The 19,549-nt window shown below is 36.1% G+C and overlaps 1 protein-coding gene across 4 annotated transcripts in view; it reads left to right on the forward strand.

The window, feature by feature from the left end:
* The window catches only part of LOC111870294 (protein dopey-1 homolog), a 69,795-nt gene that overhangs the window by 48,949 nt on the left and 1,297 nt on the right, over nt 1-19,549 (forward strand). For 3 of the 4 annotated variants that reach the window (XM_023862452.2, XM_023862451.2, XM_023862455.2), the window contains exons 22-29: nt 1,310-1,436; nt 2,135-2,303; nt 2,828-3,039; nt 3,635-3,787; nt 4,921-5,116; nt 7,026-7,037; nt 16,064-16,231; nt 18,316-18,442. In XM_023862452.2, the coding sequence (XP_023718220.1) occupies nt 1,310-1,436; nt 2,135-2,303; nt 2,828-3,039; nt 3,635-3,787; nt 4,921-5,116; nt 7,026-7,037; nt 16,064-16,231; nt 18,316-18,442 (1,164 nt within the window). The remainder of the gene's footprint in view (nt 1-1,309; nt 1,437-2,134; nt 2,304-2,827; nt 3,040-3,634; nt 3,788-4,920; nt 5,117-7,025; nt 7,038-16,063; nt 16,232-18,315; nt 18,443-19,549) is intronic. The other variant, XM_023862453.2, reaches the window with a different exon arrangement.

Here is a 19,549-nt window from a genome sequence, read left to right on the forward strand (position 1 = left end):
CCGTCACTCACAAGTTAGTTTGATGTTACGTACATTATTAACATTACAGAATCCACATATTCCTGCCAGTTTTAATATGTATTTTGTAATCAACAAGTGTGTAACACCGGTCAAAGTTTGACACTTCTCTGGCCATTATCTCCGTAACCGTTCAACTTTGGACATAGGTGTTTTGGGTTATATCGGCATACTTTAACATAAGGAACACCCTCCCGAAGTTTGGTCCATTCCTCCTGGGACACCCTATATATATATATATATATTGTTCTGTATGTACAAATAGAACCAAAGAATGGGACCAACTGCTATGTAATAGCAAGAAGATGTAGCACCCCTATACAGGACATAATACAGACATACACAGTAACTTTACTGCCATCACTCAAAAGGAAAAAAGAACATAACATCACTCACATACGGAAAACTGCCATGTAATATGTGCACAGAGAATTGAAAAACGATCAGACTCCCGGAAAGCCTCTTTGCTTTATCATACAAGACCACAGACTTGTACTACATGCTAGAATTAATAGACATTTTTTAACTTTTAACAGAGTCATAACATTTTTTATGATTGACATTAAAAAGTAATGAAACACAGGAATTGTACTGAAATTTATATTAATGACCACTAATATCGGCCCACATTAGAAATACAATTCAATAACAAGTAGTAGACTTCATAAAAATTACCTGATGATGACCCAGCTGAACTGAAACATGTAGCAAATATACATAATAAATGAATGTTAATGCAGTAATGTTGGTTGATTTATTGCAGATTTGTTGTTTTGGTGGTTGTGTAATTATAATACTATATAGTTTAGTTTTTGGCTATTAGGCGACATTGTATGGATGAAGAGATGATTTATTTTCAGAGAATCAGTGAATCTGTGTTTCACCTGGTGGATTACATAATGTTTTCAACTGCAGAGGTTATGTGGGTTTTATAGAGAGAGGAGAATGAGGGATTAGGGTGAACTGAAAGAAATGGAAGTGGATGTGTATCATTTCAAGTTGCTGTCATGATATTTGCCTGGAAGAACTAATTGAAACATGGAAAATTTCAGTAAAATTCGGCTGGTTCCCTGGTCATTGTTCAAATTAGATCTCCCCCCCTGAATACAGGTCACAAATGATATTGCTCTGCCATCAACTGTGTGCAAGTTTCAAAGAACCAAGAATTGAAGGGCTGTAAAGGGGAAATAATGATCCTTTTAGAATTTCTTTGCCTCTTTGCTGATAACCTAAAATTCAGTTGTATGTAATTGCTGAAAACAGTTTTATCATTTTGTTCTTTCTTTCACAGCTTGTGGAATCCTGTGCCCAAATTGCAGGAGCCTGCCTAGAGCAGACAACATGGTTGAGGCGTAATTTGGCTGTGAGAGAGGAAGAACCTGCCATAACTGTGGGAACTAAAGAGAAGGAAGGTTCAGGTGGGTTGATCTTACATGTTCAGATTTATCTCCTTGTAACTATGATTCTACTAACAACATTCAATGCTCTTTGGAAGAACTTTAAGAAAATATTAGGCATGAAATGTCCACTATCTCTGTGCAGCAGCTTTGAATATTTTAACTTAAATATTAATTAACGATTTTGGTCTGTTATACGCTGTGTTTTGTATGTAGTCCTGTGCCATATTAGTATGTTGCATTCTTTTACATATATATTTTATAACTGTTTTAATGATTTACTCATTGCGATTTGTCTCAGATAATATGTGTAATTGTAATGGATTGAGTATAATTAATTTTTATTGATATAATTGATTGAATTTGTCCTGTTGTCTTTGTCTATTTCTATATCCACTTGTCTTCCAGCCATGTAAGGATCCATGGAATGTAAATAAATGAATGAATGTGTCTAGAAACGTACTCTCACAGTGTGAGGTATGCTTAGAAACAAGGGGTCATCACTTCAAGATTCCCTTGTAAAATAAATTAAGTTAAACTACAGCAGGAATTAGACCATGAATGACAAACTACCATAATGGGGCTCTGCAAGTGAAGTGCCACATCATCTGTAAGAACCAATCAAATGATGAAGTGTAAACTCTGTAGCAGCCCATGTGGAGGGCAAAGAAGTATATTCATTTGAAATGTATGATGAAACTTTCCCCTTTTTTCTTTAGGAATGCCATGCTTGTCAGCAGCACAATATAGTGTGCAAGCTCAAGCAGCTTTGGCAGAGTTGTTAGCACCCCTGCTTGATGTCAGCTATGGCAGCCAGGAAAAGGAAAGAGTTGTAGCACTTCTCATAGCTCTCATGTACAACATTACACCGTATCTTAAAAATCACAGGTGAGGCTTAAAACACACAGTGAATGTGTATTATGGTATGTTGTGGCAAATGACTTTCTTTGTAGTTTTATCTCATTTTCTTCCATGTAAATTCCAGTTACTCACTGAAGTAATTGTGTTATGAATTTATATCTTCTATTCTCTAGTTTTTGTTTGGGAAAAAATGAAGCTGCAGTCATTTGTAAATGGAGATCAATGTGAAAAACAAAACCTCACCTATTTCATGATGCATTTCACATGTATACCATAACTGTCAAATAAAGAATAAGTTTATGTGTGACAATAAGAAGCTTGATCGAATGAATTCTGTGACACCTCTGTTAGGAAATACGTTAATGTAAGTAACGCTGGAATCCCCGATTCAAAAGTTATTCAGTTTTGTGATTATGATTAAATAGCTGGCTTAATTATGCGCTTTATTATTATTTTCCATAGAAATAGAAGTTTTTACTGCCAAGAATTTTAATAATAGGATAGTTCATTCTGTATAATGTATGTACTTACATATTGTTTCTTTGTTACAGTCGCCGCAACGTACCTAGTTTCCATGCGTGTTCACAGCTACTGGCGAGCCTAAGTGGTTATCAGTATACTCGAAAAGCTTGGCGTAGAGATGTTTTTGATCTGCTTCTTGATCCAGCTTTCTTCCAGATGGAAGCCAGTTCTCTTCCTTATTGGAAAACAATTGTGGACAACTTGATGACACATGACAATACAACATTCAGGGACCTAATGAGTAAGTACATATGTCCTTGTGATAACATTTAAGGTGTACAATCCTTCTTGTCCTCATTTCTTATTATACATTTTCATTTTCTGATTAATTGCAAAGCTTAAAAATTTTCAGAAACAACTGTAACTCTGTTATTTTTTACAAGCAGTGAAGCATAACTAATCATTTGGTTCCAGACTCCCAACCTAAAATTTGACACTATATTGCACCCCTCTGATTCAGAACAGTAGTTTAAAGATTATTGTATTTACTTACACAATTTTGATCGTAGCATGATGCAGGCAATGTTATTGATCATAATATAATTTGTAGAAAATATTTCCTCCCCTTATTTGAATAGAGTAGATTGAGTTATATGGTAGATTAAGTTCAGAAGCTTGTAATGCTGTCATTTGGCTATGTGCAATTTCCTTGCATCTCTTAATAGTGCCATTACTTTGCCAGTTGTCTACTCGGCTTGCTGTATGGCCATGTTTATATGCAACTGGCACCCATCTGATTTGTAAGATCATGGAGTCATAAAGTAGTTTTAGGAATGTTAATTTGCTTTTATTTAATTGTCTCAACAGCAGTTCTAATTACAAATGTGTCCCTGTAGGTCGAGTGTCTGTGGCTCAGAGTGGCTCTCTGAGCATCTTCTCTAGTCGAGAGCAGGAATATGAACAGAGAGCTCAGCTATTGAAGAGACTTGCTTTTGTTATTCTTTGCAGTGAAACTGACCAGTACCACAAGTATATGCCTGAAATACAAGGTGAGCCATTGTCAAGATTCTACATCAGGACTTCACTATGTGTTTGTACTGTAGTGAAACATGTCATTAGTTATTAGTATCATTAAACTCACTGTACTCTGAAGTTTTCCTGCAGATTGTGTTTATTCATTATATTTGATTCTCAGAATAAACACAGTATGTTTCCTGCGGAGATAGGATGGAATGTTATGGATTGGATTTATCTGGCTCAGAATAGGGACTGCTGGAGGGCTCTTGTGAATATGGTAATGAACCTTTGGGCTCTGTAAAATGAAGTTCTTGAGTGGCTGCACAATTGGCGGCTTCGCAGGAAGGGCTCAGCTCCATGAGTGAGTGAGTGATGTTTCCTGTGAGGCAGAACTGAATTTTTAAATATTATTTAGCCGAATCTCATGCTTCAGAGGATTAAACTGGTTCTTGAGGACATATCTGTTTTTGTGATTAACCCTTTCATTGCTGACCTGAAGGCTCAATTTCATAAGGATGTAGCTCAGCTGTGCCAAGGTAACATGTCATGGAAATGTTCATAGTGTAACATAGAATATCATCTTCCATTATATGTGTTCCTGATGCTAATCCATAATTTTTTAGTCATTTGTTGTTCAGAGAGTTTGAAAAGTCTGTAGTAGTAGGGAAGAGAATTAATTTTCCACCCCCACATTCATGAACTATATAACATGGTTAACTTCGTAAGGTAAATGTGTTTTGGCCTTTTGCATAATAAAGTGGGAATCTCAGCTACTTTAGACATTTCTAGTCTGTATTATAAAGGGGGATATGTAGAGATGTTTCCAGCATTGGTATTGTTTGTCTCATTACTCAGGAGATGATATTTGCTCCTCCTTGATGTGAGGTTAAACAAGGTAATACACATGGAAAGATGTAAGAAGAGTTCAGTTCTTTTCTGTTTTGTTGATATTTTGGAATTCTGTTGGAGCTCATACTGTCAGCATGTTTTTTCCAGTTTCTTCTATATTGTATTTATTCATGAAATCTGTAGTTTATAAAATCTTAACATATTAATAATAATTATTAAAAGTGAAACTCTTACATGTTTGTCTTTAGAACAGTGGCACATAACAAGTTAAGACATATGAAATTACATAACACATAAATAACTTCTTTCATTTTAGAGCGACTTGCGGACAGTCTTAGGTTGCCTCAGGTTGTGCCGTCTGTCCAAGCACAGGTGTTCCTTTGTTTTCGAGTGCTGCTTTTGCGTATGTCTCCCCAACATGTCACTTCCCTGTGGCCTATCATTGTCAGTGAGATGGTGCAAGTATTCCTCCATATTGAACAAGAACTGAGTACTGACACAGAGGAATTCAGGTATGTAATAACAGATGTACTGGATTTACATTAGTTGCACATCATTATAACATTTTCCATGGAATCACAGAATTTTGAATATTATGCTGGGTATATATAATAATTAGAGCTCTGCAGTGAAGAATGTTGCCTTCTAACAGTGCTACCCATGATAATAAAGGGGTAGAGCACTTTCATAGAAAGTTTTGAGACATGATTTCATTCTCTGCCCAAGGCAACAAAAGTTTTCAATAATCTAAACAATGAAGAATGTCAAATGACATTTAGTACTTTGTAGAAGATTTACATACAGTGTTGTTAGGTTCATAATAGTAATAATAACAATAATAGAGAAATTCTAGTTTCAGTGTCTAGTGGTTGGCAGTGTATCCAGTGTTTTTTTAGTTAAAAAACAGTAAAGCTCTCCTTGTAACAGGCCATGGAGGCCCATAGGGTTGTTAGACATTGAGTCTCCCACATTTTCTCTAGACAGTTGGCTCACAGATGGCGGTAAGTTAGTCAGCCTTAAACGCCAACTGTCATTTTCCCCCCAGGAATATTCCTGGTACTCATTTCCATTAGAGGCTGAGTTGACCTCAGGATCATAGTGTGGCTGGAAGGATTCGGTCAATTGAAAAGGTCCACCACATCAGGACTCAAACCCACCATCTTCCGGCTTGTAGCATAGTGCCTCAACCAAGTACGCTACCACATGCTCCTGTTTTAGTGTCGGCTGCCTTTCACCCCCAGGAATATTCCTGGTACTCATTTCTGTTAGAGGCTGAGTCAACCCCAGGGCCATAGTGCAGCTGGATATAGTAGGTGAATTGAAAAAATCCACCACATCAGGACTTGAACCCACAACCTTCTGGCTTGTAGCATAGTGCCTCAAGCAACTATGCTGCGGCATGCCTCTGTTATCTTTAGTTAGGGGTTTAAAAAAATTGTGTACTGAGAAGTACATTTTGTTGCAACAAATCAGTTGGGTCACGGAACACCATACCATTTTTTCATAATTAAATTTAGTTTAGATAACAGTTTTGTTGATTTTGTCTCAGATATTCTGGGAATGAGAAATTAAACCAGTAGTCACCTGCATTCCAAATATGCTTCTGCCTTCAGCTCAGGAAAAGAATATAGATTTAGCAGAAGTGTTTTTTATAAATAATGTACATACATACTTACTCCTTGGCTATGTTGTCCAGTAAGAACACTAACCTCCTTTGTGACATGCCCCTTCTTTTCCCATTCTGCCTCCAAGGGAAGTCCAAAAGGGAAGTTTTTAGAAACAGGAGTCCAAACTCTTTGCCATCTTTCCAGAAAGAAAATGGAAGGATGTAGACATCATGTTGGACATGCGTCTATGCCAGTTCGCTGCTGATTGGCTAAAAGTCATGATCTATTGAGGATTGAAGAAGTATAAGCTATGCAATGTATTTATAATTATACTTATTGTTTACACTTACTTGGACTTCCTTTCATAGGGAAGAACAAAGATTGGAGGTGTGTGAAAACAGTGGGGTGATGTCCATACCAATATAACATAATCCTGATTGGACCATTACAGCAATTTCATGACATAAACTTAAGAGAGATTAGCTAAGAGGGGAATATGTAGTAAAATATGTTTATACAGAAACTTTTATTCTACTTATAATAATTTCTCTCCCTTTAGTTCAAATTTGCATTGTAGTTAATGATTTGTGACAATTCCTAGTAGTTTAGCAACAAGTTACTAACAACTTCCAGCCTTATTTCAATAACATACTAACGTATGAACATGATTCCAGGAGTTTGTGTTTTAAAGTGTTTTTGTCTTGTCTTGTTTTGTGTGGGATTGTTGTGATATTAATTAAGGTTTTCTCTTTGTTTTTCTCTTGCTCCTCACCCTTTTGGGTGAAAAATATATCCTTGGTGATGGGAGGTACAGAAGGAACAACAGGTAAATAGAAATTTGAGGTTGTTTTTTTTTTTTGCAATATTAAAACATGGCTAACTAACTAACTACATGGCCGAGCTCTTCTTGAGAATCTGCCAGTTGCACAGCTACTCAAGAACTTCCAACATTTTATGCAACCTAAAGATTCATTACCATGTTCACAAGAACCCTACACCTCATCCAGAACCAGATGAATCCAGTCCATACCACCCCATCCTTTCTAAGATCAATTTTAATATCCCTCCACCTATGTCTAGGTCTTCCTAGTGGTCTCTTTCCTTTTGGTTTTCCTACCAAAATCCTATATGCACTCCTCTTCTGCCTCATGTGTGCTACATGCCCTGCCTATCCCATACTTGTGATCATTCTAATTATACTTGGCAAATAATACAAGTTAAGACTGATGCTTCTTTTTTATTTGTTTTGAGAAGTTTGCTTGAAGTGCCAAACTTTTAGTTGCTGTGCTGACTTCTGTTGCATAATTTATGCACCTCTTCTTTTTGGTAAATATGTAATGTTTTTATCATCATATAATCAAAGCAACCTTCTTTATATGACAGTGGGAGAGAATGTGTATTGTTTCCTTCTGGGTTATGACACTGTGCAGATACAGAGCAGGTTGATATAGCAGCAGTGCCCCAGACTTGTATTCAGGAGGTGTTTGGTTCACATCTCAGCTATCCTGACTGAGGTTTCTCATGGTTTTTCTTGGTCCATACAGGCAAGTGTTAGGATAGTACCTTGATTAGGCCATGGCCATTTCATTCTAAATTCTTTGCATTTCATTATTCATCATTCATACTGCCAAATACTGACAGCATCAGAAAGCAAGCTACAGTCCCCCATATAGTCCAGTAGGTGGGTACAAACATTCTGGACTAACTTACTGCCTCTATCCTCAGTTGCAGAAGGAGATGGGCTGTATGTGTTTTTGATACACTGGTACCCACATACCAGACAAGATCATGTTGTAATTCAGGGGAGAACAATTTTGTGGCATTTCTGCTGAAAGCCAGCAGGGACAGCAATTGCTAGGGAACTGCAAACACTCCTGTTGCTAGGCAATGGCACAGTAGCCGTCATGTGATAACTGCAACAGATGCACGTAATAACAAAATAGCTGTTGGAAGAGGTGTTTTCTGTGCATTCCATGCCAAGGCTATATATGATGGGGACCAGCTGCCATTACAGGTCAGTCAATTGACAATCTTGAGACTGCAGTTAGAAGAGTAGGATGTTGGTGTGAAATGACTGCCAGCTTGTGAGCATGTGAGCCTGGGAGTAGAGGATCATCCACTGTTGGAAGGTGTTACCAAGCAGCATAGTGAAGACCGTGGCTGAGAACATTAGTCTTTGCTTGATAGTGATTAGTAAGTGTAGTCTTTAGTTATGTGCTAAAAGTGACCAATAAGTCCAATTACCAATCCACACAACATATGTAGTCATTCCATCACATGACAGTATGAATGTCCACTGCCGTGAAAACCTAAATGCGTTCTAATTCCACGCATGTGCGTGCTCTATCACAATTTTTAGTACATATCTTCTTGTTATCTCCTGCCGTATTAGCCTGGTCCCAGGAGATTATACAGCTGTAATGAATCTGACAGGGGTTGCCCAGTGATTGAGGTTAGCTCTTTCTAAGGGACCCAAATGAGTAGGTATCTTCCACTCCCCTCTCACCTGAGGACAGAAACAGATCCAGTTTCTGAAACATTGTGTTTTCTAGTTTCAAGGATACCAGTCAAGAGACATGGTCCAGAGACTCAGTAATTCTGAATGCATTTCTTAGTTTCAGTTGATTTTCTTTCCACAGTCCCATTCTCATTAGTAAACTCAACTTATCTGACATATTTTTCATGTAATTTACAAATTTGTAATTAAACCAGAAGAGCTGCATAAGTTATGCAATTAAATATGTTGCAACATATTTAACCCTTATTGTGCAATTTTTAGCTTTGATATATTTTAACATTGACAGTTACTTTTATCTGTTTAATGTTTATTGGAATGTTGTGTGGGGAGTGTGGTGAGGTTAGGCATGCCCTGGTAACTAGCTTTTTGAGAGGCTGTACATTGATATTTGCTGATATGCTAATTTTAGTCTGGAGCCCTCATGCAGCAGGTAAGTTTTACAAAGCTTTGCTTCTTCACTGCATGTATTGCTTTCACTGCCTTTCACACTTTGCAGAATTTGCCATTCCTAAACTTAATCTTGATATAAGGGATACAGATTATAATGCACATTTAACACACTGTTTAGATTGTATGTTCCAGTGAGTTGAAACATTTCTCAGCTTGTAAAAAAATGACCTGGCTATCATACTGTATGTTATACAGCAGTATGGCATATCATTAGGAAGTAATGATGAAAATTTGGTATTGTTAGAGCCGTGAATGTATGAGGGGTGGGCCTTCTTGGCCCTTGCTCTTAGTGCCCTGGTCAGCAGATTGCCATTTTCATAAGAATTACTCCTAAAAGGTAAAGCTATCCCTGTAACAGGCTGTGGCCCATAGGGTTGTGAGATGTTGAGTCTTCCACATTTTCAAGACAATCAGCTCACAGATGGTGGTGAGGCTGTCAGCCTTATGTACTGGTAGCCCTTTACCCCCAGGAAGATTCCTGGTATTCATTTCTGTTAGAGACTGAGTCAACCCCAGTCGGCTGAAGGGATTAGGTTAATTGAAAAATCATATGATTTCGTTGGGAATTGAACCCACAACCATCCAGCTTGTAGCATAATGCTTTTAATCAACTACATTACCATGTGCCTCAAGAGAATTACTCATAGATTAGAATTTGTGTCCCTCCCTTTTGATATTAGCCTTGAAACTGCAGGTGTCCTGTTGTCATCCTATCCTTATTCGATCATTTCATTATTTAGACTTCTTGAAATCGTAAATATACACCTCTTACATTTTACATTACTCTTATAAGCTGTATCCCTTCTCACATTTCATTTGTCTTCAGTCTTAGTTATTTGCTAAGAGAAAAATTAAGAATTGTTCTTAATTTGTACTTCCTAAAGCATTATGCATCTTAAATACTGGGAAACACAGTAATTTATAGATGTAATAAAAATACTCTAAATACCTAAATTTGTATTATGAAATTTTGAGTAAGAACTAATGCTTCATTAATGTTTATGAAGATTATATGTTGGTGAGGTTTATTATGCAAGTGACTTATTTTGAAAATACTTTTGTGTCGTTTTCAGCTTCACTAGTATAAATAATAGTATGACATTACATGAATAAGATGAAATCATATTATATTATTTATTTCAGAGTAGTAGAGGAAATTCCTTTCCTGAGAAAAAGTGAAAGCTCTAATGATTTTATAAAGGTTTGTGACAGAGGCTGACCTGTTATATCACGCTTGTATTGGACAGTACCAGTTGTTGGGACTACATTCAGTGTTCAAGGAGTCTTAGATTTGACTACAAGAAATGAATTTGAAAAAAAAATCTAAAAGTAACGTACGGAGATTTGTAACCGTAACTAATCCTGGCTGCCATGATGGAACAATGATTGACATATGAGTGTAATAGGGAGAACCATTTTCAATTTGACCTGTTGCCACTATTCTTTATAGTAAAAGTAAATACAAAATATTTATTAGTATTACAATGACAACCAATTAACTGATGGTGGCCGTATAAATATCTCTGAAATATTGTATCAAATAAGGAGTGTCACAAAAGTAGCACTAAAATCAGAGCAGAATGTCTATGAGATACAGGGGGTGGATAAAATAATGGAAACACTGAGAAACTGAGGGAAAGAATTTGTGTTGTCTACACTGAAAGAACTTAAGTGGGCAACAGTAAATGTTCTTTGTCTGTTTGTTTACGCTCTGTAGTTCTCATGTCAGTGTATTAGTGATTATGTTGAGTGAGAGTCCATGTGAAAGAATCGGACAGCAAGAGATTTGTCCTATTTTGAAAAAGGACAGATCATTGGTGCGCGTTTAGCTGGAGCATCTGTGACAAAAACTGCCACATTATTAGATGTATCGAGAGCGACAGTTTCTAAGGTTATGTCAGCATACACCAAATCATGGGATTACATCAGCAAAAAGGTATAGTGGGCAAAAATCAGCACTGATAGAAAGAGATTGTCGTGCATTGAGGATTGTCTTAAAAAATCACAAAACTACTGCAGCACAGGTGTTGAGACAGCAGAGCTGAATATTCATCTTGAAGATTCTGTTTCCACAAGAACTATCAGATGTGAGCTTCACAAATCCAACATTCGTGGTAGGGCTGCAATTGTTAAACCTCTGATTACTGAAAGTAATGTTCAGATACGCAGACGGTGTCACGACAATAAAACTTGGACATCAGACAACTGGAGACGCTTGCATGATAATGAGTCGTCCTTTGCGCAGTTCCCTACGTCAGGAAGAGTTTATGTTCAGAGAACACCCAAGGAAGCTTACAACCTGGAATGCTTGGTTCCTGCAGTGAAATATGGAGTAGGTTGTGTGATGGTTTGGGCAGCAATGTCATGGTACCATATTATGTTAGCCCCATTATTACCATTCATGGTTGAATTACCACAGGGGAGTACATGAACATGTTGGGTAATCAGGTGCATCCCATGGTCCAGACATTATTTCTGAAGAGTGATGCAGTTTTCCAAGATGACACAGCTGGAACATACATACATACATACATACATACATATACATTTGCGTTTCAGATTATTCACAAATGTGCACAGGCACAGAATATAAAACATGTCAACAAGCCAACAAGACATTGGAAACTTGTACATTCACAAACAAAATCACTAGCATATATAATCCATACTTGTCAAAAAAACACATAAAATTGTTAAAAGGAAATACAGATTGCAGAAAATACACATACAATAGTTAAAAAGCAATACAAATTGCAACAAGTACACATACAATAGTTAAAAAGCAATACAAATTGCAGCAAGAATATATAAGCACAGCCAAGGACATAGAGTTAAATGAAGTGTACCCTGTCAGACACCTCTTGACAGGTCTTGACAGAAAAGCAAGAATTCCTCAACAGTATAAGAAGGGTTTTGAAGCAATACATCCTTTAGTTTCTCAATAAACTGTTTTTTATCATGTACCAACTCAATTAAAAAATCAGGCAAACTATTAAAAACTTTTACACTCATACAATAGACCCCTTTTTGCCTCTTTGTTAGATGCGATTGAGGAACATGAAGGTTTCTAACTTGTCTTGTTGATTTACCATGAATTGTATGATTAAAAGTATAATGCCCCAGATTGTTTACCATTAGTATCATTAAAGATAAAATATATTGAGAAGCCAATGTCAAAATTTTTAATTTTTTAAAAACTGTTCTACATGATTCTCTGGGTTTCATTCCCAACATTATCCTGATGGCCCTTTTTTGTAAAAGAAAAATCTTCTTAGCCTCCCACGAGTTTCCCCAAAATACTATCCCATATCTCATAATTGAATGAAAGTATGCGTGGTAAATCATCTTTAGTGTTTCAATATTGCTATACAATTTCATGTTTCTTATTGCAAAGCATGCCTTGCCCAATCTGGACAGCATCGATTCAATCTGTGACTTCCAATTCAGGGTCTTATCAATTTCAATGCCCAAGAATTTAACGTGGGTTTCCTGATGCAATATCTCATCATTAAACTTTAAATGTATAGACATATTATCTCGATTAGTTGTATCAAATTTTACCACTTTAGTTTTCTTCAGATTTAGAGACAGGCCATTAACTGCAAACCAACGGCTTAAAGAATTCAACACTAAGTTAGACCTTACTTGGATTTCATCAATATCAATACCAGACACTACTATGCTTGTATCGTCTGCATACAACAATAACCTATCATCAGTATTTAATGCTGATGACAGGTCATTGATATATAAAAGAAACAGCAAGGGACCCAAAATCGAGCCCTGCGGCACTCCATATTCAACAATCTCCCATCCTGAACAACATTTTTCATTCCCATTAGTATACAATTCCACTCTTTGCCTTCTATTTCCCAAATATGATTTCAACCATCTTAAAGTTTTACCACCAAGTCCATATACAGCCAACTTGCTCAAAAGGATATCATGCACCACACAATCAAATGCCTTTGTCAAATCACAGAATATTCCTAATGAAAGACAGCGTCGTTCCAAAGTTTCTAATATATGATTAGTTAAGGCATAGATTGCAGATTCTGTACTTCTATTTTCTCTAAATCCAAACTGAGCAGATGAAATTAGATTATTTGTATGTAGGTGCTGCTTTATCCTATTATACATCGCTTTTTCAAATATCTTGGAGAAGATTATTAACAGTGATATTGGTCTATAATTTGCCATAACGACCTTCTCACCTGTTTTGTGTAAAGGTCTTACTGACGCAAATTTCATTCTATCGGGAAAAATTCCACGTTCAAGTGATGCATTAAGTATATGTCCAAGTGGTTTACTTATTTGATTAATGCTATATTTTAATATTCTGCTAGAAATACCATCATAGCCTGTAGAATTTTTCGATTTTAGTGTCTTAAGTATATTCTTTATTTCCACCTCAGTTACGGGTATTAATTTCAGTTCAGGTAAGTTATCATACTTAAGGTTATTTAATAATTTAATTGCCTCACTTTTATCAGCATTTTTTGTTGCCAAATTCTTAGTTACAGTTATAAAATGTTTATTAAATATTCTCACTAATTCCTTAGGATCCGTTACTCTACTTTCTCCCACTTGCAATTCTGTTACTTTATCTGAGACCTGGTTTTTTCCGGATTCTTTATTAATAATCTTCCAAGTTACTTGTATTTTATTTTCTGAATTAATTATTAATTTTTGATAATACAGTCTCTTTGCTTCTCTTATTACTCTTACTAGTATCTTACAATATCTTTTATAATATAACTTCAAACTATCATCACTTGATTTTTTAACTAAGATGTATAATGCTCTCTTATGCTTACAAGATATTCTTATGCCTTTCGTTATCCAATTATTAGAGTCTTTCTTTTTTTTATATACTATGGGAAAGCTATTTTCAAAGATTGATAAAAAAATGTTGTGAAAGATATTAAATTTCATATTTACATTCTCTTGATTATAAACTTCTATCCAATTTTCATTCTGTAAAGCCCGTTGAAAACATACTATGTTTTCCTCATTAATGTCTCTATATGCTCTAACATGATCACTTTGCCTCATCACCAGCATGTCTCCAAGTATCAGAATTTGCCCATCGTGGTCCGAGAGACCATTTATAGCAGAACAAACTTGGAATTTGTTATAAGCATTCTTGTCTATAAAAAAATGATCAATCAATGAGACAGAAGTAGTACTTATTCTAGTTGGAAACTCAATTATTTGTGTTAAATTATAAGTATCTAATAAAGCTTGTAATTGTACTTTTTTACAGTTTTCACTAAGGTAATTTATATTCGTATCACCACAGATTATTGGTTCCAATTTAAGGCTTACTAGATATGAAAGTGTGGAATCTAGCCGCTCGATAAATTGACATATATCTCCATCAGGCGCTCTATAAATACATAAAATACATAATTTCCTATTATTTAAAATTATCTTTACAGCACAGACTTCGAAAACCCTTTCCATACTTAAATTTTTGAGATCTAGCTCTTGATATGATAAATCTTCTTTAACTAAAATACATACTCCACCATTCTGACACATGTTACGTGAGAACCCTGCTGCCATTTTATATTTTGTCATAGAAAATATGGATAACTCGCTTATACTCAGATGGTGCTCACTGATACATAAAATATCAGGATAATTACATGCATCATTTAGAAAAATGTCTAGTTCTTCTTTCTTATTTCTAATGCTTCTTATATTTTGATGATAAATTACAAGTGAAGTCCACTGCCTACTATTATCCACCTTATTCTTATTATAAATCATTCCCATAAAAAATCCTTATTTCTCGTAGTTGGGATCTTTCGTCGCCTTCTCGGAGGAGCAGTTTGTTCTGCTACTCTGGCTATCCTCTGCTCATCCACGGAATCTGTTATTCTATCCTTCTTCCATTTTAGTTTGATCGGCATTTCAGCTTGTGTTTTCCTCTGTTGTATTTCAAATTTTTCTGTCAGCAAAGTTAAAAGCTTATCTTTACCTGAATTTCTTAGGTGCATTCCATGTCTTGTAAAATCCTCTCTTGCTAGGCCTATGTGCATTGTGGAAGTATGCCCATACTTACTGGTTACATCATTCAACTTCCTATTAAAAATCTTAACCTCCTCATTGACTACTGATGAACTGTTCGGTCATAGTTTGAAGAGCATGAAGATGAACTTCAGCATACTCCCTGGCTGGTACTTTCACCAGATTTGAACATAAGTGAACCATTCTGGTCAGTTTTGGAGACTAGAGTGAGGAACAGATTCCCACCTCCAACACATCTAAAGAAAGTTGAAGATTTTCTTTAAGAAGGATGGTATAAAATTCAGCTAGAGACTGTTCAAAACATCTGTGAGTCCACTGTAGGAAGGATTGCAGCTATGTTGAAGGTAAAAGGTGGTCCAACATTGTGCCATCCTGTATACGTCAGACATTGGACTGTGTCTAGCTTGCTAGAGGCATAACGAAGTCCTGTGCTGTCAGTTGCTTACCAGTTGTTGATAATGAATCTTTGCTATGTTTGTGGAGTACCTAGTTTGAATTTTAATTGTGCCCAAAAGAAGCCACAATAACTTTCTAATTATCATACACAGCTGTTCTCCTGTGTGATGCTGTGTAGGTAATGCGTAATGAAATGATGAAATGAAATGAACTTCCCTTTCATCCAGACTTTCTCTCAAATTTGAAAACTAAGAAGTTATAAATGCTTAAAGTTTGTTGTATTTGGTTTCTTATTCTCTACTGATCATTTCCTATTTATAAAACCTGTGACCAATAAGTTTTATATTACAGATAATACATTTTTATTTCTTGAGCTGATTCTTTGTTGTATTAACCAGTTAAAGGTCTCTGTATATTCCAGTGACAAATTATATATAGTTGCATCTTTTCAGTTCTCATATTCGTCTGCTGTCAGCACTGGACTCGTCCTGGGTTGTGAATAGTAACAATGGGCTTGATGCTCATGGACATCCACATTGGCTGCAACTTCAGTTAGCAGCTGCGAAACTTTTGGACCTGGCTGTCCGTCTACCTGCACGTCAGCTGCCACAGTTTCAGATGTAAGAATCATGTAGCATCAAATTGTTACTTGTTTATATATATATATATATATATATAGAGGATTATGTCTACCGTCAACGCAACAAATACTCAGTTTTAATTTTGGTCTTTATTGCTGCTACATGTTTTGGTCTTATAGACCATCATCAGGCAGTTATACACAGAAATACGTATAGTCATTGAAATACTGATATGGATCCTTATCGGTGCAACACGTCGTATTATATACTAACATAAAACTTTTGCCTCGAGTTGATGTAGCAAATATGTAAATAAGACAAAAGATAAATATACAGGTGTATCATATATCAAAATTTATAATGTGGTGAATATATTATTAAAAATATTGAAAGTATATTAAAAATGTTTAAAAAATATTAAAGGATTTCCGATGGTAGGTTAAGAATGTGTATGCCGACTTAAATACTTAAGGTTTCACTGCTACAGTGTAGAAATTTGGGCATGTATGTTGTTTGTAGGTCTTGTTGTAGAAGCTTTCTGCGTAGTAAGCTCGGTTGTGAAGNTCTTGTTATAGAAGCTTTCTACGTAGTAAGCCTGATTGTGAAGCCCAAAGACAAGTTACTATGATGTATGAGTTGTTAGTGTGTGGATATTGGTATGCTATTCCCATGATATGTATCTTTATATAATCATACAATATGGTCTATGTGTTTCTTGTCTGGGCATGTATACATTCTGTGTGTTCTACACTGTGCAGTGGTTTGATGTAGATTGTTACTTGTTTACCTGAACCTAAAACAGTGCTGTGCCATCAGATATTTAAAAATCATGAAAATCTAAAAAGGATAATTATCAAAAACTTTCATTAGGCAAAATTATTATCTTAACCTTTGTTGGCTCTCCATTGCATTTTTTCAGCACTAATACTGTTGCCCCTTACTGGCAGCTAACCCAGCAATACCAAGGGATTTAAAACTCCTATTCCATTTTGATAAAGGTTAGAATATTTACCTCAGTAACATATTTTCATATTGCTACCCAGTAATTGCTTCACTATGCATGACTTCATTAACACTGAAAGATTTGTGTTATCTTAAAAGGGTAAGAAAAACCTGTCTGTATCACTATTAATCTTCGTTTTGTTCTGATCATGTGTCGACCACCTTATTTCATAGAAAGAGGTAGTTCATGATAGGAATTTTCTAAAATTATTTATCTTTTTGTTTGCTTGTTCTGTTAGTGTTAAATTCTGATAAAGTGTTGAATAGGTAAGAAATATAGGTTTTCAGATTTTAGGGGAATTTTATGGATACAGTAAACAGAGCAGGCATTGGTGATGGAGGCCAGGATTGAAGCCTGAGAGTCGTTGTATACTATGTCTAAAACATCTTTGATGTTGTCTCATCAGTAAATCTTTTGTTGGATTTGATGTCAATTGGTATTTTGGAATAACATGAAATTAAGGCTACCAAATTGTTGATTATCACTTATCACCCAGGAATGGGGAATTTAAATTTTTCAGTGGTACAGGGTTAGTGGTCATATTTTACTTCGGGGGTAACTTCATCCAGGAATAGAGAATTTAAAATCACCTGTGTCTAGAAGGCTGCAAGTTATTTTATAACTTGAGGGCAATAGTATTAATATTGAAAAATGTCAACCTTGGCTGGCTGGACCATGTACATATGCAGTAATGTGATACTCTGCAGATAAGATTTAAATGTATAAAGTTTTGTATATGAGTCATCTTTGATATCTTCTCTGTGAAATGTTTCAGAGTAATGTTAACTTTACATCATGCAGTTATTTGTTATTTGCTGCCTCTACTGGTAAAGCTGTGTTCTCCGGCAGCTAACTGAGCCACGATTTGTACATCCATCAATTGAGTTTCTTCATCTTTCTTTTTTTCAGTCCCAAGTTCCTGTACTGGCATGACTTGGCAAGGTGAAAGAGTACAGAGCACTGTCAAACCAGAGAAATTGCTTAGGAAACTATAGCATATCACAGGATCTTTTCCAGACCAGCCGTTTTCAAGAAATTTCCTGAATAACTGGTGTACTGGTTTGTTGAAGATTGAAATGTATAGGGCTCATAATTTTATTTAAATATTGATATTTTATAGGTATCGTTGGGCATTTGTTGGTGCTTCTCTACCTGCTGGTCCCAGTAACACTCATTCAGATGATGAACTACCTCGTCCTGATTTTGTGCCCCATGTGATGAGGATAACTCGCCTCATGGACCAAAAGGTACCTTACTGTAAAATTTTTATATCTTAAAAAGTAGTTCATGGTTATATTTGAATGAATCTTAGATATCAGGATTATAATATTGATGTCTTTACAGTAATTATAAAGCATATAAAACAGGATTAATCAATTTTCAGTTTACTTTCATAATTAGAGTTGTGGATGTATTTTATTTACTTTATGTAGTGGCATATTCCATACTCATGTATAGATTCTGCTCTTGGTTAGGGTGATTTAAACACATCTCAGTGTATGTATTTTGTGTCAGTACTTATACATAAATATTCCTGGGGGTAAAGGGCAGCCAGTGCATAAGGCTGACAACCTCACTGTCATCTGTGAGCTGATTGTTTAGAAAACGTGGAGCCACAACATCTCACACCCCTATGGACCTTCACGGACTGTTACAGGGATACCTTTATTTTACTTATACATAAATAAATATTATGATGTGGATGGTGCAAGAGGAAGTAGGGGTCACGTGAACTCTGCGGTCTTGTGAGTGATGTCACATACCCCCACTTCTTCCATCATTATGCAACGCTCAGTAAATACCCCCTCCGCATGGTGACGTAACAGCATAGTAGCCGCTGCCGCTGCTATGGTAACAGGCTAGTAAGCACCCCCTCCCCGCGGTGAAGTAACAGTGCTTCCCACAGTGACGTAACAGGGGACACTGTGGTTACTACACAGCAATAACTCTCGGCACCATTCCCTAGCAATGCCTGTAAACATGGCATTTGCGCAACAGTGAAGAGATGTGGGTCTGCTGTCTGGCTAAGGGTTTATAAGGGAGACTGGAATGTGTAAGGAGAGAGTTAAAATGTAGCACCTGCCAAAGACAGTTGAAGTCTATCAGTCACTGAGTTCAGTTGCAGTGAGTGAATTCTGAACGTGAAGAGGAAGAAGAAGAACCGAACCCACGATAAGAAGAGTTTATGTGTGATAGTTGGTGATAACCGAGAAGGCATTGGGCGTGTGTAATTCAGTGACACTTGTATAGCTCCTGTGTTATAAATACGTGAAGACTACTGAAGAGATTATTGTGTGGGGTTCGTAAATTGTCTAAACCTGCAACAGTGTTATAAGTATTTGTAGTTATGTCTC

The sequence above is a fragment of the Cryptotermes secundus genome, unplaced genomic scaffold, assembly GCF_002891405.2.
Source record: "Cryptotermes secundus unplaced genomic scaffold, Csec_1.0 scaffold354, whole genome shotgun sequence".
In the NCBI taxonomy this organism is placed as follows: domain Eukaryota; kingdom Metazoa; phylum Arthropoda; class Insecta; order Blattodea; family Kalotermitidae; genus Cryptotermes; species Cryptotermes secundus.